This window comes from Lactuca serriola, chromosome 4 (genome assembly GCF_051521515.1).
Source record: "Lactuca serriola cultivar US96UC23 chromosome 4, Lser_US96UC23_V15, whole genome shotgun sequence".
Lineage (NCBI taxonomy): Eukaryota > Viridiplantae > Streptophyta > Magnoliopsida > Asterales > Asteraceae > Lactuca > Lactuca serriola.
In genome coordinates this window covers 307685767-307710337 of record NC_136411.1, presented here as the reverse complement: position 1 = coordinate 307710337, position 24571 = coordinate 307685767, and the positions used below count along the sequence as shown (strand labels likewise).

General features: G+C 40.2%; 1 protein-coding gene and 1 long non-coding RNA gene across 4 annotated transcripts; both read right to left on the bottom strand.

The window, feature by feature from the left end:
• Positions 1-16586: 16586 nt before the first annotated feature.
• On the bottom strand, positions 16587-17390 carry LOC145099502 (uncharacterized). Its single transcript, XM_079037071.1, has 2 exons — positions 17034-17390; positions 16587-16949 (listed from the first exon to the last, which is right to left on the bottom strand). The coding sequence occupies exons 1-2, from the start codon at positions 17388-17390 to the stop codon at positions 16587-16589; spliced, it is 720 nt and encodes a 239-aa protein (XP_078893197.1).
• Positions 17391-19035: 1645 nt separating this feature from the next.
• On the bottom strand, positions 19036-24087 carry LOC145097270 (uncharacterized). Of its 3 annotated transcripts, none has more exons than XR_013704304.1 (3): positions 23414-24087; positions 22946-23311; positions 19036-19605 (listed from the first exon to the last, which is right to left on the bottom strand). It is a non-coding gene; the product is annotated as an uncharacterized LOC145097270 (long non-coding RNA). The 3 variants fall into 3 exon arrangements; XR_013704302.1 differs by lacking the exon at positions 19036-19605 and adding an exon at positions 21688-22278; XR_013704303.1 differs by lacking the exon at positions 19036-19605 and adding an exon at positions 21688-22278 and having other exon boundaries at positions 23448-24086.
• Positions 24088-24571: the final 484 nt, after the last annotated feature.

Here is a 24571-nt window from a genome sequence, read left to right as displayed (position 1 = left end):
ATCTTTTTTTTCTCTGATTTTGTGTTTTATTTCCAATCACTACCAGTAACCACCGTAGGGCCACCGTCGGCTACCACAACTCATTCCGAAAAACTACCAGAATTCCACAACTACTAGATTTCGGCCACAATAGTAGGACAACTTGGTACGGTTTCTAGCACTTTTTTTACTTTCACCATTGTTTAAGTTAATCGTAGACGTTAAGTGGTTGCTTTAGTATGATTTTAATCTTGTTGGGTGATTTTTTTATGCGTTTTGATTCTTCCAACAACCAAATGATGCTTCAAATCATGCTCACACACATATTCATGTGCTACATTATGTTTTAAATGTTGGCTACTTTTTTTTGTATAAATTTGATCTTGATTAGTGATGTTGGCTACTTTTTTTGTATAAATTTGATCATGCTCACACACATATTTTATGTTCGAGATGTTGGATACCTGTTTTAGTATATATTTGATTTTGTTTGGCATGTGTATACAAATAATTCTAAAAATAATAATAACTTAAATAATAACAATATATTATTAGTGAATAGAGAACTCAATCCACTAGATACAATATTATAACTATATAAAATAATCTCATTACCTTAATGTTCGTGCACCCTCATGAATAATAAAGACATATCCTGATTGTGAATTACAATCATCTATTTCTGGTTGAAAGAAGCATCAATGTAACACTTTACACTTAGATCTTCTTCACAGCCATTCAGTGACTATCTCCTGCATTTTGTTGATTGTTGATATCTTCTCGTCATTCTCAAAGTATGAACTTAATATTGTGCCATATGTCATTGGTACATATCCTCTCTTGGAGTTTTCCATCTTAAACCACTTCAAGACTTTATAAATGTATGTACTTTGGCTTAAGCCTATTAATCGCTTTGATCTATCTATGTAAATCTTTATACCAAAAATATATGCTACCTCACCTAGATCTTTCATTGAAAAACACTTTCCAAGCCAAGACTTTACACCTTGAAAATTTGGAATGTGATTTCCCATGATAAGTAAATCTTCCACATATAGAACTAGGAAGGTCACTAAGCTCCCACTAGTTTTCTTATAAACACAAGATTCATATTCGTGTATGATAAAACCATACTTGATGATTTCATCATCGAATTGGTGATTGCATTTTTGAGATGCTTGTTTTAACCCATAAATGCATATCTTGAGTTTACACACTTCAAAATGTGTTTTGTCTAGGGTAGTACTAAGATAGTAGTGAGAATAAATAATAAACACTAGTATATTCTCTTTACCTAATTAATGAACCAAAACAAGCTTTTCAATTAATCATAATTTTTTGCTAACCTAATTAAACAAGCTCTTAATCAAATTAGAAAAGTTGCATTATGATCTTTATAAAATTCCTAGCAATATTCAATACTTCTCACAAGCTCGGAAGCGTAAAAATATGAAATTTCAGTTTATACCAGAATTAAATAGCATCACGGAACCAATCTAATATTTGTTACTTATCATCAGTAGATTAGAACAATTACATATCCATTAACTTATTATCTATAATGATTCAATCCTAATTAGGTGATCAAGCTAAAAACAATCAAAATCAAACATTCAGTAAGATCAAAACTGAAAAATCTAGAAAGAACCACAAATCAAAAATCAGGTCTAATGATTGATTACCTAAAAAGTACTAATCTATGCAGAATTGAAAACTAGGGTTTAACCATACATGGCTAAAACGAGTGTCGAACAATAAAAAGAGACATTAAACTACTGAGTCTTACTAAACTAAATGATTGAGATGATCCATAGCCTTCAGATCTTCAAAAAGTGAAGAAAAAGTGCTGAAAATCGCTATCATAAGCCGTTTTCGCCGTCTGGGGACATTTAGGGTTCAAACTAATCAGATATGGAGTCTTTATATAAAAACCAACAATAAAAAACACGTTTTTTCATAAAATGTGATCGCATTCAGATTTTTCCTTCGAAATCCCGAAAATTTCTATTTTTCGCATTTAGTGAAGTACAATGCTATTTTGAACACTTTTCTCACATCAAAGAGAAGTTAGGATCACATTCTGGGCATCGACGATCACATTTTCATTTTTGCAAAATTTTGCAAACTGATTTTTGGTCCGGCAAATCCTCGAAGCAAAAATGCGACCACATTTGTTGTAAAGCATGATTACATTTTTAATAAAATGCGCGTTTCGGCCGTGAACTTTTCAGTTTCATCAAATCCAACCCAGGCTCCAGCTTCCTCATGTATTTTAGCACCATTAAACTCCAAATATGCATCCAAAGTTGCTCCCAAAATACCGATCCACTCGAAATATCTGAAAACGACATAAAACCATGAGTAGAATGTGAAATTTTGACGATAAACATGAGTTGAACATTATTTATAGTAATGAACATGAAAAAGCATATAATACGATGCGAAATGCTAATAAAAACTACTCTAAAAGATGCATAAAATGACATCTGTCAGCACTCCTCATTTTTTTTTTCTTTTCCCTAAATTAAATCGGCTAAATTTAGATCACATTACAAATTTTAAAGCATTTAAAGTAAGTTACAAATATAAACATGTTTATGAAAATAACTATTTTTTCTATGGTTTTAAGGCCTATTATAATTTTTCTTTCAAGTAGTTTTAATCTAATAGTTAAATTACAGTTTTTGGTACCTTACTACAAATTTTCCTCCAGGTAATTTTAATCTAATAGTTAAATTATACTTTTTATCTGGGATAATGACTTAAAAAGGTAATATATTATTTGATTTGTACACATTTAGTCACTGACTTTTTTTCGTCCACATTTACCCCTTCAACTTGTTAAACTGTACACATTTAGTCTTTATGATCGGCTACTCCAGGTTAGCCGGTAAAAATGACTTAATAGGGTAATATATTTCTCACTTTGTACACATTTAGTCCTTAATATTTATGTACACATTTAATCCTTAATATTTTTTTTTGTTGCAAAATAAGTCATTTTTGTTTTTGTAATCATTCAGTACTTATGAATGATTTCTTTAGGTTTTTCTCGCAACATCTTACATGGGATAGCCATATGGTGGTGGGATAGGTTGAGGTGGTCCTGCTATATGCTGTAGGCCAAGATACCTAGTATGGGTCGGCTGTAAGTCGTAGGCACGGAGGCTCGATTGGATTTGTTGGATCTATTGCATGTTGGCATTCTAGTCCGATGACTGATAGGCCAAGGTATCCCAGTCTAATGAGTGTGGGCCCGTTATGCATGATAATGCGTTTGTTGTATCGGGTATTTTACGGGAAACTCACTAAACTTTATGCTTACCCAGTTGTTTATGTTTTCCAACAAACCCTGGGTATTCCAGTTCGATTACTGATTGGATCTGTTGCATGTTGGCATTCTAGTCCGATGACTGATAGGCCAAGGTATCCCAATCTGATGAGTGTGGGCCCGTTATGCATGATAATGCGTTTGTTGTATCGGGTATTTTAGGGGAAACTCACTAAACTTTATGCTTACCTAGTTGTTTATGTTTTCAAGTTCTATCGTTGATCGTGGGAAGGCGAAAGCGTGACTGTACACATTCATCAATAGTATTGAGGAGTCCGTGCTTCTTATATTACTCTGATTTTCGATAAATGTATTTTGGAATAAACGTTTTTTCTTAATAATAAATTTATAATCAATGACTTTTTCCTTATTTAAAAATGAAAATTTTTGTTGTGAAAATGAAACGTTACACATAAACATCAACAACCTCACACACTTCATCAATGATTGTCCCATATTCATAACTATTGAATGAGTACAAAAGCAGAGGTGAGTTTACATAGATGGTTGGTGGGTCACTTGACCCACCTTAATTTTCAAACCTTATAATAAGTTATATAGGAAAAAAATTAGGAACCATCTTGAAAAATTTTTAGGACCTACCTTATAGTGTTTGATCAAAATAGGTGATCAATTTTAACGACCTAATTAGTTGATTTATAAATTTATCTATACCTAACCTGTAACAGCCCGAAATCTCAGGTATTGTTAAATTATGTTTTGGGGTGAGTTAAGAGGGGACTCGGCGAGTTGGAGCCTAGACTCGCCGAGTAGGACCGCAGACTTGGTCGCGGGATCGCGACCGGACTCGACGAGTCCAGATATGGACTCGGTGAGTCTACGCTGTTTAGCGAAAACCCTAACCGTTCAGGTTTGGGTCGTATATAACGCATCATATGCCGTCATTGTTCGTTTTTAGTCGATTGAGAAGAACCCTAAACGGCTGTGGGCATCTAGAGCAAGTTTGAAGGGTATTAGGGCTTTTGAAGAATTTGTGGTGCAAGGAGGAGAAGAGTTTTGGCTAAAGGAACTGCAAGGGATTCGAGTTCTGCGGTTTGGGGACACAGAGAGTGCGTTATTCAGGTAATATCTCGAATTCCTTCTGTATTGTTGATGTGTGTATGGATTTAGGGTTTATGGAACCCATTTGGTGGTTAGATGAATTAATACATCGTTACCCAAACGACTATACCTCTGTATTAGGACCCTTAGAGGTCCAGAAGGTCCCATGTTTGTGTATGTCGGGACAAAACTTATCTCAGGAAGCAGTTTGATCGACTGCATGGCATGGACTCGCCGAGTCCGATGAACAGACTCGGCGAGTAGCTTGGAGATTACTGGAACTCGTCGAGCTGTTCTTCAGACTCGACGAGTGGAGTCGGGGTGGCCCCGCGATTCTTCCACGAGGATCTCGTCGAGCCAAGAGGGATACTCGACGAGTAGAAAGGGAACATCAAGGGAAGTTGGGGAGGACGTCTAGACTCGCCGAGTCGCCATGGCACTCGCCGAGTCCGGTCGAGTTGACCGTTGACCAGAGTTGACCTAAGTCTGACTTCTTAGGGATAGTCACACTTAGAAGATATAAGTGTTAATGAGGGATATGTGATGTTATAGGGAGGTTGTAGCTCGTCGGATTGTGCACGAGTGATTTCAGGATTTGCTAGCTTTCAGCATTCGCGAGGTGAGTCTTCTCACTATACTGTACCCGGAAGGGTTTGACTGTATGACCGGAAGGTCAGCTATGATATGTGATATGTATGCTATATGTGGTAAGCTGCTTGTTATATGTGCTATGTATGTTATGGGCCGGAAGGCGATTATATTATGGGCCGGAAGGCAATATGTTATGGGCCGGAAGGCAATATATTGTGTGATGGACCGGAAGGTCGGCGTGGGTAGGACCGGAAGGTTTACCCAGCAGGGACGGAAGTCCCCTGAGACACATGGACCGGAAGGTCAGGGCCTGGAAAGGCGTATGCGCGTAAGTATATATTGGGGAACTCACTAAGCATTTATGCTTACAGTTGTTGTGCATGTATTTCAGGTACTAGCGAGGACCGTGGGAAGGCGCCGGCGTGATCAATACACACTGAAGAATGCTTTTATGATCTTGGGATTTTGACTATTTGTATTTGACAGAATACTTAAACTATTTATGCCTTGTTTTGAATGGAAATAAATATATTTTAAGATGAAAAATTTGTTTGAAAATTTGCGTTGTTATAATTGGTATCAGAGCCTTGGTTTGAGGGATTCGGGTGCACCTTCGGGGTAACTGAACTCAAACCGAGGATTTGAGGAAACTTTTTAAAATAAAGGCATAAACCTTTATAAATGGTTTTGTGGTAAGCAAGAAAGAAGCAGTGTGTACGATCAGTCAGCGCCCGAACGGTAAAGACCCCCAAAATACCTTACAATGTTATATGATATGAATTGTTATGCATGCTAGAAGACTAGGTATTCATGATAGGACTAGAGTGGCCTGATTTGTGATGCCTTAGTCTAGGGAAGTTTGCCGATATGAGATGCTTTGTTAGTGTGCGAGTAGATAGTGCATAACAGAAGTAGAGTACTCACTATCCGGGGTTTGGGGAGGAAGATTTGGGATGACTGCCGATGCGGTGTGGTCGGTAGTATTGGGCCCGTACTACCGAAGACACCGGGTCAGTGGGAGGCCCAAGTAAGAATCCCTGGATATCGGAGACTGAGTAGGGTTGCGTTATCGAGTACGATTATACTCGATGGAGTCTCTGATAGATTTATGTTGTATTTCAGAGATATCATGGTTAGACCACGCCACGGAGCGAGTTCGAGCAGTGTGAGTGACGAGGAGATTCGTCAGATGGTTCACGAGGAGGTAGCGGCGGCGATCCGGGCTGAGATCCCGGAGATGTTTGGGTCTATTAAGACCACCCTGATGGAGACGTTTGATGAGCGGTACGCCGCGTTGACTGAGGCTGCAACCGCTGTAGCTACCGCAGCTGTGGCCGCTGCTAGGCCACAAGGGGGTGACTCGTTGCTGTTCCGAGAGTTCAGCAACACGAAGCCACCGGAGTTCGATGGAACGCAGGATCCGATTGCTGCGATGAGGTGGATCGCGGATATAGAGGGGTGCTTCTACACTTGTTCATGCCCGGAGCACCTGAGGGTACGGTTCGCATTGAACCAGCTCCGTCTGGGAGCGAAGGACTGGTGGAAGTTCGTGACGGCGAACTTCACTTTGCCAGAGACTACAGCAGTGACATGGGAGGGGTTTACTGCCATGTTCAGGGATGAGTATGTTCCCCCGGTGGAGAGGGAACGATTGGTACAGGATTTCTTAACCCTCAAGCAGGGTACTGATTCTGTTGCGGTGATCACGCGGAAGTTTCATGAGAGGGCGATGTTCTGCCCCGAGCTGGTATCCACTGATCAGGCTCGGATGAGCCGGTACTTGGGAGTGTTGAGGAGGGATATCCGGGAGTTTGTGTCGAACTCCACTTATCATACTTTTGCTGAGCTTCAGGCGAATGCTAGGAAGCGCGAGATCGAGTTGGAGACCCAGGCCAGGGAGGAGGCCGAGTCTCAGCGGGTGAACCGGCGACCGGCTCAGTTCCAGCCGGCAGCCAAGCGGATAAAGTCTGCCGATGCGAGCAAAGGAGGTTCGAAGGGCCGCACTTGCGGAAAGTGCGGCAAGGGTCATGAGGGGGCGTGTCGATCTGGTGCTTGCTACAAGTGTGGCAAGGAGGGGCACATTGCTAGGGAGTGTCCCAAGGGATTTACGGTTTTCTTTCATTGCAACCAGACAGGCCATAGGAAGGCCGAGTGCCCTCAGCTTCTTCAGGGATCTGCACCTGCTGCCGGAGCTACTGCGACTCAACCGGTGAAGGCCGAGGCCCCGAGGGCTCGAGGAAGAGCCTTTCAGCTGACTGCGGAGGAGGTCTGCGCTGCGCCGATGTCGTGGCAGGTATGTTGTAATTCATGTATTTATTTTATGTCGAGATGTTATGCTTATGTTATTATATGCGTAGGTACTTTCCTTGTGAACTCTGTGCCTGCCTTAGTGTTATTTGACTCGGGTGCGAGTAGGTCCTTTGTGTCCTTAGCCTTTAGTCAGCATATCAGCGTTAATCGTGAGTCGTTGAGTCGACCTTTGAGAGTTTCTATAGCGGACGAGAAAGTGATTTGTGCCACGGAAGTTCTTCAGGGATGCGTGCTAGAGATTTTCGGGGTTGAGTTCCCGATAGACCTGATTCCTATTGCGATGGGTGACGTCTGTGTCAACGTGGGCATGGACTGGTTGAGCCGATTCGGCGCTGTCATCGACTGTGAGCGTCAGTTGGTGACTATACGAGACCATAGTGGGGGAGTTCTTTCGGTGTACGGCGAGGGTACCCGTTCGGGATCAGCTTTTTGTTCGGCCGCCAGGGCGAGGCAGTGTCTACAGCAGGGCTATAAGGGTTTTGTGGCGTATGTGATGGATACGCGGGAGATTTCCGAGAGACCAAAATCAGTTGAGGAGGTCCCTGTGGTGCGCGAGTTTCCAGATGTTTTCCCCGAGGAGCTGCCGGGAGTACCTCCTGTGAGGCAAGTAGAGTTTGGCATCGATCTAGTTCTGGGGGCCGCGCCTATTGCCAAAGTGCCTTATCGTCTTGCACCTCCAGAGATGCAAGAGTTGTCCTCGCAGCTCCAGGAGTTGCTGGGGAAGGGATTCATACGGCCGAGCAGCTCGCCATGGGGAGCACCCATTCTGTTCGTCAAGAAGAAGGATGGTTCACACCGGATGTGCATTGATTACCGGGAGTTGAACAAGTTAACGGTCAAGAACCGTTACCCGTTGCCGAGGATCGATGATTTATTCGATCAGTTGCAGGGAGCATCTTGGTTTTCCAAGATCGATCTGAGGTCAGGGTACCATCAGGTGAGAGTGCGGGATGGGGATGTCCAAAAGACAGCGTTTAGGACGCGATATGGGCATTATGAGTTTGTGGTGATGCCTTTCGGGCTCACCAATGCCCCGGCTGTGTTCATGGATCTCATGAATAGGGTATGCAGACCGATGTTAGATCGGTCAGTGATTGTATTCATCGACGACATTCTGGTGTATTCTAGATCTAGAGAGCAGCATGAGGAGCATTTGAGGGAGGTCCTCGAGGTATTGAGGTCGGAGAAGCTTTATGCAAAGTTCTCCAAATGTGACTTCTGGCTGCGGGAGGTCCAATTTCTAGGACATGTCGTCAATCAGAAAGGGATATTGGTCGATCCGGCCAAAGTTGAGGCGGTGATGAGTTCGGAGGTGCCGAAGTCACCTACCGAGATCAGGAGCTTCCTTGGGTTGGCAGGGTATTATCGGAGATTCATCAAGGATTTCTCCAAGATCGCAGTGCCACTCACCAGATTGACCCGGAAGGGTGTTGCATTCTCATGGGGGCCCGAGCAGCAGACCTCCTTTGAGACACTTCGCCAGAGGTTGTGCGAAGCCCCGATATTAGCTCTCCCAAAAGGGATGGAAGATTTTGTGGTATATTGCGACGCATCGATTTCGGGACTGGGTGCAGTGTTGATGCAGAGGGGTCATGTGATAGCATATGCGTCGAGGCAGCTGAAGCCTCATGAGGCGAGATATCCCACGCATGATTTAGAGTTGGGAGCAGTAGTGTTCGCTCTCAAGATTTGGCGTCACTACTTGTATGGGGTTCGATGTACGATATACACGGACCATAAGAGTTTGAAGCATTTGATGGATCAGCCCAACCTAAATATGCGCCAGAGGAGGTGGTTGGATGTGGTCAAGGATTATGATTGTGAGATCCTGTACCACCCAGGCAAGGCTAATGTGGTAGCCGATGCATTGAGCCGTAGAGCGGAGAGCACTCCATTACGAGATGTATGTTTGAGACTGACTGTGATGACTCCAGTATTGGATGTTATTCGTGGGGCACAGGCCGAAGTGGTGCGATCAAAAATGCAGAAGAAAGAGCGGGTTGTGGGGTTAATTTCAGAGTTCGTTAAGGATGGACGAGGGCTTGTGACGTTTCAGGGTCGGATTTGGGTACCGTTCGTGGGCGGTACACGTATTACTTTGATGGAAGAGGCTCATAGATCGAAATTCTCGATCCATCCCGGTGCTACGAAGATGTATTTGGATTTGAGGAAGGAGTATTGGTGGCCCTGTATGAAGAGGGACGTCGCATGGTTCGTTGAGAGGTGCTTGACCTGTCGTAGGGTTAAGGCCGAGCACCAGAGACCGCATGGCAAGTTACAGCCATTGGAGATTCCCAAGTGGAAGTGGGAACAAATCACTATGGATTTCATCACCAAATTGCCGAGGACTGCCAGGGGAGTTGATGCAATTTGGGTGATTGTGGATAGGTTGACGAAAAGTGCACACTTCCTTGCCATCAGTGAGAGTTCTTCAGCGGAGAAGTTGGCGGAGTTATATGTGAGAGAGGTGGTATCTCGGCATGGGGTACCGATCTCGATTGTTTCAGACCGTGATGTGCGTTTCACTTCCAGGTTCTGGAAGAAATTTCATGAGGAGCTGGGTACTAAATTGCATTTTAGTACCGCATACCATCCCCAAACAGACGGTCAGAGCGAGAGGACGATTCAGACACTGGAGGACATGCTTCGAGCGTGTGTGTTAGACTTCGGGGGTAGCTGGGATGCATATTTACCCTTAGCAGAGTTTTCTTACAACAACAGCCATCATTCGAGCATTGGTATGCCGCCTTTTGAGCTGTTGTATGGTAGGAGGTGTCGGACCCCCATTTGTTGGGGAGAGGTGGGACAGAGAGTGATGGGTAGCACAGAGATCGTGCTTCAGACGACAGAGCAGATTCAACAAGTTAGACAGAGGTTATTGACTGCCCAGAGCCGACAGAAGAGTTATGCAGACAGGCGCCGATCCGAGCTTGAATTTCAGGTCGGCGACTTCGTTCTCCTGAAGGTCTCTCCTTGGAAAGGAGTGATTCGATTCAGGAAGAGGGGAAAGTTGGGGCCCCGGTATATTGGGCCATTTCGTGTGATTGCAAGGATAGGCCGGGTAGCCTATCGGTTGGAGTTGCCAGCGGAGTTGGGTCAGATCCACGACACTTTTCATGTGTCGCAATTGAGGAAGTGCATAGCCGATGAGTCGGCAGTGGTTCCATTGGAGGATATTCAGGTGGATGCGAGCCTGAATTATGCCGAGAGACCGGTGGCCATCAGGGATCGAAAGATCAAGGTGCTGAGGAACAAGGAAGTACCTCTGGTGTTGGTTCAGTGGCAACACCGTAAGGGGTCGGAAATGACTTGGGAGCCGGAACGTGAGATGCGGGAGCAGCATCCGGAACTATTTTCAGAATGAGACTTCGAGGGCGAAGTCTAATCCAAGTGGGGGAGAGTTGTAACAGCCCGAAATCTCAGGTATTGTTAAATTATGTTTTGGGGTGAGTTAAGAGGGGACTCGGCGAGTTGGAGCCTAGACTCGCCGAGTAGGACCGCAGACTTGGTCGCGGGATCGCGACCGGACTCGACGAGTCCAGATATGGACTCGGCGAGTCTACGCTGTTTAGCGAAAACCCTAACCGTTCAGGTTTGGGTCGTATATAACGCATCATATGCCGTCATTGTTCGTTTTTAGTCGATTGAGAAGAACCCTAAACGGCTGTGGGCATCTAGAGCAAGTTTGAAGGGTATTAGGGCTTTTGAAGAATTTGTGGTGCAAGGAGGAGAAGAGTTTTGGCTAAAGGAACTGCAAGGGATTCGAGTTCTGCGGTTTGGGGACACAGAGAGTGCGTTATTCAGGTAATATCTCGAATTCCTTCTGTATTGTTGATGTGTGTATGGATTTAGGGTTTATGGAACCCATTTGGTGGTTAGATGAATTAATACATCGTTACCCAAACGACTATACCTCTGTATTAGGACCCTTAGAGGTCCAGAAGGTCCCATGTTTGTGTATGTCGGGACAAACTTATCTCAGGAAGCAGTTTGATCGACTGCATGGCATGGACTCGCCGAGTCCGATGAACAGACTCGGCGAGTAGCTTGGAGATTACTGGAACTCGTCGAGCTGTTCTTCAGACTCGACGAGTGGAGTCGGGGTGGCCCCGCGATTCTTCCACGAGGATCTCGTCGAGCCAAGAGGGATACTCGACGAGTAGAAAGGGAACATCAAGGGAAGTTGGGGAGGACGTCTAGACTCGCCGAGTCGCCATGGCACTCGCCGAGTCCGGTCGAGTTGACCGTTGACCAGAGTTGACCTAAGTCTGACTTCTTAGGGATAGTCACACTTAGAAGATATAAGTGTTAATGAGGGATATGTGATGTTATAGGGAGGTTGTAGCTCGTCGGATTGTGCACGAGTGATTTCAGGATTTGCTAGCTTTCAGCATTCGCGAGGTGAGTCTTCTCACTATACTGTACCCGGAAGGGTTTGACTGTATGACCGGAAGGTCAGCTATGATATGTGATATGTATGCTATATGTGGTAAGCTGCTTGTTATATGTGCTATGTATGTTATGGGCCGGAAGGCGATTATATTATGGGCCGGAAGGCAATATGTTATGGGCCGGAAGGCAATATATTGTGTGATGGACCGGAAGGTCGGCGTGGGTAGGACCGGAAGGTTTACCCAGCAGGGACGGAAGTCCCCTGAGACACATGGACCGGAAGGTCAGGGCCTGGAAAGGCGTATGCGCGTAAGTATATATTGGGGAACTCACTAAGCATTCATGCTTACAGTTGTTGTGCATGTATTTCAGGTACTAGCGAGGACCGTGGGAAGGCGCCGGCGTGATTGATACACACTGAAGAATGCTTTTATGATCTTGGGATTTTGACTATTTGTATTTGACAGAATACTTAAATTATTTATGCCTTGTTTTGAATGGAAATAAATATATTTTAAGATGAAAAATTTGTTTGAAAATTTGCGTTGTTACATAACCCACATCAGAATCAAAGTAAAAGTTATGTGATTTTTGTTATTTATAAAAGGGAAGGGTGATGGGAAGGTTTATTATGGATTGTTTAAGCAATAAAGTTTTCTATCTCCCACTCCAACATTATTCAATGGAGTTATTAAGGGAAAATGTTAACGATTAAAATCTTAGACTTGATTTATTACAAGTTTAACCTGGTTTTAGTCATTTAATATTATTTTTGTATGTTGAACCGATTTTATTAGTTTAACAATGCTTTAGTCTAAAAGGGATTGTTTTTTAAGTTGAATCGGTGTGAGTTCTATTGAGTTTGAAAGACTTCTGATTCTCTTAGCCAAGTAGGAAAAACTCGCCTTAGTAGAAAGCCAAGCCCAGGTAATTTGTGGAGTACTCGGCCGAATTATACGAGTTTTACAATAGTATACACGACCCACCCCACAACTAATAATTTTAATTATTTCATTTTTCCTGGTTTCACTTAAATAGGAAACCACATAGTTTTTTCTTCTAAACTCGCCACTGACAAAAAACAAAAATTGTTTATTTCGAAACAAAAACAATATTAAGAACTAAATGTGTACAAAAATATTAAGGATTAAATGTGTACAAAATGAGAAATATATTACCCCATTAAGTCATTTTTTCCGACTAACCTGGAGTAACCGGTCATAAGGACTGAATGTGTACAATTTAACAAGTTGAAGGTGAAAATATAGACGAAAAAAAACTAATTAAGTGATTAAATATGTACAAATCGAAAAGCATATTACCCTTTTAAGTCATGATCCCTTTTTATCTCATACTTTTAAAGTTAAATTGTTATTTTATATTTTGGTCTTTTACATAATTTGTTTTTATAACTTTTGGTTTAATTAATATTATTTTTGTTATTATAATTTCTTAATTAATCATCATTTCTATTCTTATACAAAACAAAATATACTTTCAAATTTTATTTTTGTTCATCGATTCAATACATAATTATTTTTTTCGAAACATTATTTTTATATTTTTAAACTCCTTTGCAAAAGTTTCCTCCAGGCTACACACTTATGACTAAAAACTGGGTATTTTCAATTATTCAATAATAAACTATTTGCCTTGGATGGGGGAGACTTGCACGTTGCAAGATATCAAACAGGTCACGGGTTGAATCCCTGGCCCTCCATTAGCCACCGCCGCTGAGTTGAGTGAGCCTTTAAAGTGCCCGTTGAATCAACTCGCCCCATTGAGGCTGGGGTTAAAATAAGCCCGGTTTGGGTTGCCGGTAATCAACCTTAAAAGAAGAAATAATAAACCATTCCGATAATTCACCAAAACATGTTTTGGTCATTTTCACATATCGTAATCAACTTATAAAAATTAATCTACATTAAACAAGAAAGAAAGCGCTGGTGACTTTCCTGGTAAGACGGCCGTGGGTGAAACTTTTGTCCTCTACGTGAAGGAGAGTTGAATCACGAGAAATAAATAACGGATGTAATTAAAGAACTATGTGAAACAAATAAACTATAATCTTCCGAATCATGGCAGAGCAAAAAGTCGGATTAGGAGAAATGAGAAACCCCGAAAATCCAACTAGAAGTTGAGGAATGATCCTCCGTGTTGGTTATCCAACTTGCATCTGAATGATCTTCTAAAGCCGAAGGACTTCCCAAATAACTCAAGCCATAGTCCATGGTTCCCTTGAGATACTTGAATACTCTACTCACTGCCTGCCAATATTGAGCTCTAGGATTACTAGTATACGTGCTCAACTTACCCACATCAAAAGCAATATCAGGTCTGGTACTTGTCATGGAATACATCAAGCTACCAATAGCCTTAGAGTATTCCAACTGTGAAATGGGAACAACATTATTTGGCATTAGTTTCACATTGGATGCATAGGAGTACTCACAGGAGAACAATCGTTAAATTAAACCGCTTGGGAATTTTCTCAATATAATGACTTTGAGTCATCACCAAACCTTTGTTCATCCTCTTAATTCTTATTCCAAGAATTACATCAGCCTCTCCTAAATCTTTCATGGAAAACTTGGATGATAACAATTTCTTTGTTTCATCCACTTGATTCTGATCGGGACCAATAATCAACATGTCATCTACATATAAGCAAATGATCACTCAAGCTCTAGTAGCATCATCAAGTCTACTATAAACACATTTTTCATATTGGTTTTTCTTGAAACCAAAAGACAAATCACCTCATCAAATTTTTGATTCCATTGTTTAGACGCTTGTTTCAGCCCATACAAAGATTTGACAAGTTTACAAACCATATGCTCTTTACCGGGCATAACGAAACCTTCTGGTTGTTTCATGTAAACTTCCTCGTCAAGATCACCATTTAAAAAGGCTGTTTTCACATCCATTTGGTGAATAACCAGATTGTGGATACTTGCCAAGGCAACCAACAATCTAATGGTAGAAATACGTGCAAATGGAGCATACGTATCAAAATAGTCAATGCCGGATTTTTGTCTAAAACCTTGAATGCCTAAGTGGGCTTTGAATTTTTCAATAGTCCCATTAGCATTCATTTTCTTTTTGAAAATCCATTTGCAACCAAGAGGTTTAGAACCCGGAGGCAAATCAGACAACACCCATGTGTTGTTCTCAAGAATTGATGACATTTCATCATTAATTGCTTCCTTCCAAAAGGCACTATCATGAGACTCTATGGCCTCTTGATATGTGTTAGGGTCATCTTTATTACTATAGCAATAAGAGTATTCAATATTACTTTCATCTCTTCAACCTTCCACCAAATACAATTGGAAGTCGGATCCGAAAATTTTCACAATTTGGCCTCTTTTGCTTTTACGAAGCTCTTGTGTTTCTTGCACGATACCACCATCTTGACTTTATGAATTTTTCTTTTTATTAGCACCAAAAGTCAGATCCTTAGGCCTTTAAATTGATGAAAACCACATCCCATCAAAAATTTCATCCCATGATTCAATAATAGTGTTAATTGAAACCGAATGATTAGGTTCTATTACATAAAACGTATATGCCTTGGAATGTTCTGCATTTCCAATGAATATGCAATCAGTCCACGTTCTCCCAAAATTTTCTTTTTGGGCTCGGTGAGTTTTACAACTGCCCGACATCCCTAAACCTGAAAATAACTCAAATTCGGCTTTTTCTTGAACCAAAGTTCATATGGGACTGTTTTCTTCCTTTGTTTTGGAACCCTATTTAACAAATAGCAGGTTGTTAACATGGCCTCTCCCCAAAATCCTTCACTCAATCCGAGTATGATAGCTTCAAGTTTTCCATTTCCTTTAAAACTCGATTTTTACATTCAGCAATACCAATCTGTTGGGGTGTGTGAGGTGTCGTGGTCTCATAAATGATACCCACTGATTGAAAATATATGGGATCCATATATTCACCTCCCCTATTAGTCCTCAGACGTTTAACCGAAATTCCCAATTGCAATTCCACCTCGGTTTTGTATATTTTGAATTTATCTAAGGTTTCATCCTTAGAATGTAACAAATACATATAGCAAAATCGAGTGTAGTCATCAATAAAGGTGACTACATACTATTTATTTCCCAAAGAAAAAGTGGAGTGAAAATCACACAGGTCACTGTGCACAAGTTCCAAAACAGTTGAATTTATAGTGACACTAGGAAATGGTTGTTTTGTTACTTTTGTAAGCATGCATGTTTTACATTTATCAGATGTCATCAAAAAAGGCTGGAATTAATCCATCCTTTGACATCTCATGCATCCTTCTAAAGTTGACATGACCTATTCATATATGCAAAATCATAGATTTATCAACATTAGAAGCAGAAGATACAAATGCAGAATTTTGTACAGGTAATAATTTATCAACAATATTCAAACGAAACATTCTATTATTTAAATATCCAAAGTCAACAAACATTCCACCCTTAGACAAAACAAACTTGTCCGACTCAATAACTTGTTTAAAACCATCATAATTCAAACAACTAGAGCTAACAAGATTCTTACGAATCTTAGGAACACACAAAACATCAAATAACCTAATTGTCTTTCCAGAAGTAAATTCAAGACACACGACACCTAAACCACAAATAGGAATAAAAGAATTGTCTCCTATTTTTAGCACTGACCCATCTTCAAGCGGAGTTAATGTTTCAAACATCTATTTATCTTTTCATACATGGTTCGTTGCTCCAGAGTTTATCCACCAAGCAACATCATCATCTTGCATATAGAATGATTCAGGGATAAATGAAACATAGTAAACATAATTCTGATTAGAATTATCAAAGTTAGTCAAAAACTCACCTCCTTTAACTTTGGGCCGAAGACCCGTTCACTTTCCCATTGGTTCCACTATTTCCAGCACCATTGTTGCCTAAATTCACACGACAATCATGCTTGCAATGTCTAACTTGATTGCACCTCCAACAAACCAGATTCTTTCTCTTTTTGTTGGAGTTTCTTGGGACATGTTCCTACTTGCGTTCTGGTTCCTTGGTTTATTTTCAACCATATGAACCGAGGGCTGTCCAGGTTCAACTTTTCCTTTAGGTTTTTCAGATTTGTCACTTTCCTTCGCACGAAGAGATTCTTCAATACGAATGTGACTAGCAAGTTCAACCAAGGACAGTTCCTCCTTTTGATGTTTCAAGTTATGTTTGAAGTCTTTCCCGAATGAAGGCAGTTTGTCAATGATGGTTGATACAACAATGGATTCATCCATATTCATATGGTGTAGTTTAAACTGACCGTATATGCCAAGGAGTTCATTATATTGTTAAGTAACAGACCTTGAATCGTCCATCTTATAATTGTTAAAATCACTAACCAAAAACTTCTTACTAGAAGCATCCTCAGTGATATATTTCAACTCAAGGGTGTCCCACAACTCCTTGGAACACAAGGCTTCACTAAGGGTATCAAATAAAGCATCATACATACCGTTCAGAATGTGACCTTTGCAGATGTAGTCATCATTGTCCCACTTCTGTCTCCTTCTTATCTCTTCAATTGTCTTGACAACACCTACTTCAGGCTCCACTGGTCTAAGAGTAGTCAGCACGTATGCTGCCTTCAGAGTAGTCAGCATGAAGTGCATCTTCTTCTTCCATTGCCTGAAATCAACAACTTCGAACTTCTCCAGCTTTGCAAACTTAGTGGTCATCTCGTGGATTAAATCACCCATCTCCAGGAACATATAATATCAGTTTGAATGTAAGAAAATTAATAGGGTTTATGGTGGAGATCTGGATACCAACTTGGATCGTGAGAGCACTTTCCGAACTGATATTTCTACCCTATGCCTCGGTTATAAGAAATTCAGCCTAGGATAATCCAAGTGGACACTTATGATTCTAGGCACAAAAATTATAAGCCAATTTGCTTGAGAGATTTAGTGAGGGTTTTATGAAAATGAGAGCTAAAATTCGTAACCCTCTTCTGAGACAGAAGAGCCGTTTATATAGTAAACGAGATTAGGCTTTTATTAGGGTTGGCCCGTCATTAGTTGCTTTGGAAGTAAGTCAGGATAATCCGGATTTAATGAGGATTTAGGGTTACCAAAACTAATGAGTTTCGTTAGTTTTACTGTCATCACCCTCAAGAAGCTAACAAGTTTCGTTAGTTTGATGAAGCAGCAGGACCCCAGCCAGGGGCTCTGACCCTTGTACCCCGCTGGGGGTGCTGCCCCTTTGGAAACCCCGGACCTAGGGGTGCTGCCCCCAGACCCCCTACTCGTCGTCGAACCGACTTTTAATTCGATCTTATACATGTGTGCACTCCACACCAACCTATACATATATTAGAGTATAAATTAAGAAGCCCCTTAGCTCACATGTTAGTTGCAGTTACAGAAAATGACATGGTGACACTAAAATCACCAACATTATCTAGTTATTATTCTAGATAACTAAACTAAATTAGTCCTAAAAATAAATAAAGATTAGTGGGGTATAATTGTCTGTTGCTGTTGTAAAACTTATATAAAGATCCATTTATATTGTTAGTGCCTCCAATAATGTAAACGTCCTTCGTTCAAGCATTCCTGGAAAAAACGATACCAAGGTTATAAATATAGGTAATTTACTCGTATCTATTTATCCAGAATAACAACATACTTTGGTATTCTTTTTACAGATAACAACAATGTTTAAGTTGAAACTTGTAAAATGCTATACAGTATTACATGCTTTTATATGTATGATTAATTTCTAAGAATAATTTGGCCATACTTTTCACTGGCAACATTCTGGCTTGTAATTTCTATATTAGTGTACTGATCTCCATTTGATGTCACCGCTACAAAGTAGTGAGGACTAGTCGGTATAAATATGAACCAACTTTATGAGATGAATCCAACTGAATATTGATTAATTTTAATCTCGCATCAGTTTATATGAATGATATAAATGGAGGTTCAAATGGGGCTAACTGGAAACAACCTATAGTCGACACCGGTAACCAAAATAGTTTGTTAATGAAATTACCTGAAATTGTACTTCCTGTTCAACTTATAGCAAGATTTGCATAATTAGAAAGCGTAGAACCTGGTATTAATATTTAAATAAATTCATTTTAGATAATTGGAACTATGATTAGATAATTGATGTATTCAACACACAATATAGAGAAAAAAAGTGGACATTAAGAATTACTTCAAACTGAAACACAAAATCATAATATCTACAAGAAAAAACACAGATTGAATTTAGGAAAATGTACACAGCCATCTTCAAATCAACATTCAACTCAAGAAGATGTCATAATCCTATTACTTCCATCGGAAACAACACACATCATTGCTCAATCAAACTATCCAGGTGAAACTCTACGGTACGACTGCACCAAGCTCATCTTTTGGATTTTCACTATAAATATATAAAACAATGAAATGTAATGTTTCCAAGGGCATAACTCTATATACCTCTTTGATTTCTTCGTTAAGCAACTGTTTTACTGTTTTACAGAGTTCTGGTCAATGGATCTGATTATGCATCAATATTTGTATCTACAGCTACCATTAAGGTATTTATAAAGACTATAATTAGTCAAAACAAAGAAATTATAGCAGCAGCAATTAGTATAATAATCTTGGGACCAAATCAGTAATATAGGTAATTTGCTATAACATGTCACATTATGGAGAAAAAAAATCTGAATTGGAAGTATTTATCCAATTTTAAAATTTTGTTTCCAACCTTATACTAAAGGTGAGATGCGGTAGATAATTTTCAATAGAGTAAAAAACACATAAAAAGATGTAATAGCTTATTAGTTACCAAGAAGTGGATTCTTGTTATTATTCTTTCACATCTCATAAGTATTGAGAATGCCCTTCCATTCTATCCATCACTTCTAAAAAGGTGATCACGCCTTTGCCTTCCCGCAATCCTCTGTGGTACCTGAAACATAATCCACAATTGTAAACCCAAAGCTTAGTGAGATCCCCCAAAATACCAATACCACACAAAACCAAAACAATATCACAAATAACATGCAATCAAAGCCTTTTGTCTGACTGAACACTCCACCGACCTAGAGTCTATCTGGTACGTTCACAGAACCTACAGCATGACAGGTACACCACCTCGGGCCTTTAGCCTATTTGGAACGTTCTCTGGACCTTCGGCCTAACTCGTACGCCCCACTGAGCCTTCAGTCAATCTGGGACGTCCTGGGTTTGTTGGCCTTCAACATAAAGCAGGACCGCCTCAAACCAACCGCCATCATATATCATACCAAACACTAGCTAGCATGTACAGACAGTCATACAGATCTAATGGATCACTAATCATAGCATCATCCTATATATGGGGAAACAGATCTAACAGATCACTACACATATCATCATACAATAAACCAGGATACAATCCAAAGGGCTGACCATGGTGCCTTCGACCCTGTTAGTATAATGAGGTGAACTCATCTCACAAGTAGCGTTGATTGATAAGATCCAACTCCCGAATCTCAGATCTGAAATCAAATGCCTACAACCACCATTTGACCAATCCCAAAATACCCAAAATTCCCTCAAGAGTCAAACTTGGTCAACCATGGTCAAAGTCAAAGTCAACAGTCCATGTTGACCCAACTCATCGACTTCACCTACCAACTCATTGAGTTCCTACAGTATTCAGAGAATCAGGAAAACCGAAGCCAACTCGCCGAGTTGTCAGGACAACTCGTTGAGTCCGCACAGTGCCTAGAAGATCGGGGAAAACCCGAGCCAACCTTTTGAGTTGTCACGACAACTTGTCGGGTTTTCCTAGTCTTAACACATTCAACCCCTTTTTATCGAATCTAATGCTTAATAAATGTATATCTAACACCCAAGGGTTGGAAACCCACGTAAAGTTGCTCACCTTACATACATGTATGTCACCAAGGGCTCCAAAATTCAAAAAAGGCTATATAAGGGACCTAAAACATGAAGGAGGCCTAGATCTGAAGTGATAGCTTCATGAAAGGCTCAACACATGAACAAAACCAAAAATGAGCCAAATATGACAATAGACTTCCAAGGAGGAGAGCTAAGCAATAGATATGCAGGTTTTTGACTTTTTACCTCAAAAGAGTAGCAAAACTCAAGGAGAGTCTGGATCTATAGCTTTCCCTTCAAGCTAGGAACCACCAACTTCAAGCTCTTTCAAAAAGGAAACCAAAAGAGGCAACTCTTAAGCTCACACTATGAACTTGGGGTAAGATGCAGAAATTTTAGGGTTTATGGATACAGAAGGCGATTAGGGAGGCCATCCATGGGACTTAAGGCCTTTAAATAGGGTGCAACACCCTAAAAATCAGGGTTTCATATTCAGCCACCAACTCGTCGAGTTTTCCTTGCCAACTCGTCGAGTTGGTCCATAACGATCCTCGGTCCAAAAAGATCCTCGGCCCAAAAACTTTCAACACGTCAAGTTGAGGCCATCAACTCGACGAGTTCCAAGGAAAATTGCGTTTTTTATAAAATTTCTCATTCCTGGGAATCGGGATGTTAAAAAAGGTAGTGATTTTTTATAAAATCACTTAGACTTGAGCCTTACATAAATTTAAGTGGTAATAAAAATGTAACATATGGGAAGAGCAAGGACCTCTTGAATTGGTTCCCCAATTACATCTATTACAATGTGGGTTTTGCTTTCCTTCTCCATGATGTTGTTAAAAAGATACACATGTAAGCATCAGAATGTTGACCAGGAGCAACACATCCCAATAAAAATAGCATATATGACATAAATACAAACCTGATAAATGGTATCAAATACGTGAGCTTCAAACAAAAGCAATACATGGTGAACTGAATAGATGATACCCAAAAGGGAAGTGATATTGCCATGGCAACTTTTTATACCTCCACTGGAAAATAATACAGATTGACAATTACACCCTTCTTTACTTTAGAGAGGGAAATATCAATGTTTCCTTAAAAAAAACACAAGATCTTCAAGTGGATATCAGAATTGGGATTTAACCTACAAAATTCTCACTAGAAAACAATAAAACGAGTATTTTACATAATAGAGCTAACATAACTGAGACGTTAATTCTCGCCCAGGCGTTGAGGTCCAACTGGACCTCGCAGGAGTACAAACATATCCTGGAAACGGACTAAGTAGGGTGATCGAATGGGTAACTCACTAATTAGGTTCTCGTCTTCATCATAATAGATTACTCTGGAGAAATACAGGGCAGTTATTTATCCCCTATCAGTATTTCCTTCTGCCGGCCTGTCACCTCCGTGATCAACTCCTTCTTATCATGTTCTTTTCATCTGGTGGCGTAACTTGATGGATTTGTTGCTTATGTAGGAAATTACTTTCTTCGGCACCCCCAGATAGATCTTTGTATTGTTGTTCAACTTTTTCGAAGCTATAATCGTTTGCTTAGCATAGAGAAGCATCATAGATGTTATTGATTGCAAAACTTCGTAGAACATACGTTTAGCCTTGACATCGTTGGAGCTTGCGTCGTCGTTATCGTGTTTGCTCGCCATGTCGGAGGAAGGGCTGTGATTTGATTCCAATACGAGGAGGATGGGGGCATACATATACGGAGGTGATATTTCCATTGCAACAAAACTAGCAAAGAAGACTACATGTTGGTAATGGTTGAACCTTAATATGGGAAATACAAAATCAATCAAATCCAATCCTTTTGTCGCCATGGCTGCGACGAAAGGTAGTTCAGTGATGTATATTTATAACGAGGTCTCCTTTGTTTTGAGTGATATAAAGTGGTCTTCCATATATGGGATGTGTATTTCAAAACAGAAGGTATAAAGGTTCATTAGTTTTTAATTCTTAATTTGTATGATCACCCTCTGAAACTCCAAGCGATTCCTCCGTGGGATGTGAGATTATAGTGGAATACAAAGATCTTTTGAAACTCAATTTATATTTTTTTTTCAGTGGAACTATCAAAAATTGTCGTAGCAATATCACCTCCCTACCCAAAAGGAAGCCACCCATAAAGTACAACTACTGCCACAATCATATATTACTATTGCAACATTGTAATTTGAGATTTCTACCAAAATATACCTTAAAAAGTCTACCTTATAACACAACAAACCAGAACCACTTTTAGTCTTCATTTACCTTCCAATAATAGTCTTACCACAACTGACTTTTGAAAGCTTGTTGAACAAATTTAAAAACAAACTACTTTATGCTATTACAAAGTAGAGGTTGAGTGAGATTAAACATTTCTAAATGGAAAATTAATTATAGCAAATATGAAAAATACCTTTTCTATTTGTTGGTTGCAACAATCGTGAGGGTCTGAGTGAGTATGATGGGTAAGATTCATAGAAATCATATGAATATTAGCATCAATTTAAGTTATAATCTCACTTGAATTCTGAAATGTAGCAAGCAATCAATATGTCAATGTAATTCTAAGAAAAGATGGATCAAACACCTTTACTTCATGACCCTATATAAGAAAAAGACCCTGTAGTGATGAGTTGTATCCATAGTGTTTACAAAATTAAAAACAGATGAATGAAAAGCCACTAATGATGTAAATGTAGTTGCCTAAAGTCGAATTTCAACTTTCTCTTCCTCTTCCTCGTCTTATCCCTCTTTTCTCCGTGTTTCCTTTGCATTTAGGCTGATGGAGGAAACACGTTTAGAAAACCAATATAAACCAAAAGAAAACGTATTGTAAAAAAAACAAAACGTACTGTAAAGAAGTTATAAGGTTAGGGTTTACCAGAGAAAACCAATTTTATAAGGTAGGGGTTTACCTAAGAAAACTAATTGAAGCAGTCGGTGGTAATAGTAGACAACAAATAGAGAACTGACAACCGGAAATTGAAGGCAAAGAAAGAAAATAAATCCATCATGATGTGGGAAAATGAAGTAGATGGCGGAATCAAAGGCAGAGAAAGCAATAAACCAAAATTTAAGAATATCAGCGGGGAAGGAGTCATCAGTGAATGGTTGTTTCATTCCATGCAGTTGTCAAAGGGAGTAAGAGGGACGATTTAGGGTTCGATGGATAGTGTTGTTGTTGATGGTTCCGAAAATGGTTGGCACGGAGGTGTGTATAAGAGTTTTTGTGGACACAAAGTAGAGAGTTATGGTGATGGTAGAAGAGTTCGTCGGTAGCTCTTACTAAGGAGCTAGGTGGAAGCGATTATTGATATGAGTTGGCCGGTCCAATAATCGGTGGAATATGGATAGGTTTGAAAGATGAAATAAGCTGGTGGAAGATGGATAGGTTTGAGAGATGAAATTGAAAGCAGTAGTAATGAGGCGGTAGATAAAGGTTCTAGAAGTCGGAGGAATGATCGGTGGGAAAAGAGAGTCAAAGAGAAAAGAGAGCCGAAGAAGGATTGGGAAGGATGGAGAAGTAAAAAAGAAGCGGTGGACCGACTAAAAAAAGAGATTTTGGTTAGATAGGAACAAAGTATTGTTCCTAAAGGTACGTCACAATATATATATATATATATATATATATATATATATATATATATATATATATATATATATATATATATATATATATATATATAGAGAGAGAGAGAGAGAGGTAGGTTCCGTTGAGATTAAAAATAAAATAGAGATCTCGAGAGTCAACCTCAGCCATGTATTTCACTTCTTCCGCTCTAACCCTTCGGCGTACCGGCGCTGCAGGTCTGGTGTAATCATAAATGATTACATAGTGCCACCCGTTCCTTTCTCCTCCGCCACGATCCCCACCATCGTAACCGCCACCGCCACTACCATCACCTTTGACACCAGTCGACCCCACCATTATCACCTCCATTACTTATACCACCGCCACCTTTGTCACCACCACCTCTTTTGCGACTAACTATAATAATCATTTATGATTACTCAATCTGTGAACAGACATATATGTATA

Coding starts and splice junctions, on each gene's coding strand:
- LOC145099502 (XM_079037071.1), bottom strand. CDS start 17,390: ATGGGTGATTTAATCCACGAGATGACCACTAAGTTTGCAAAGCTGGAG. Junction 16,950..17,033: donor CTTCTAGTAAGAAGTTTTTG/GTTAGTGATTTT, acceptor ATATACGGTCAG/TTTAAACTACACCATATGAA.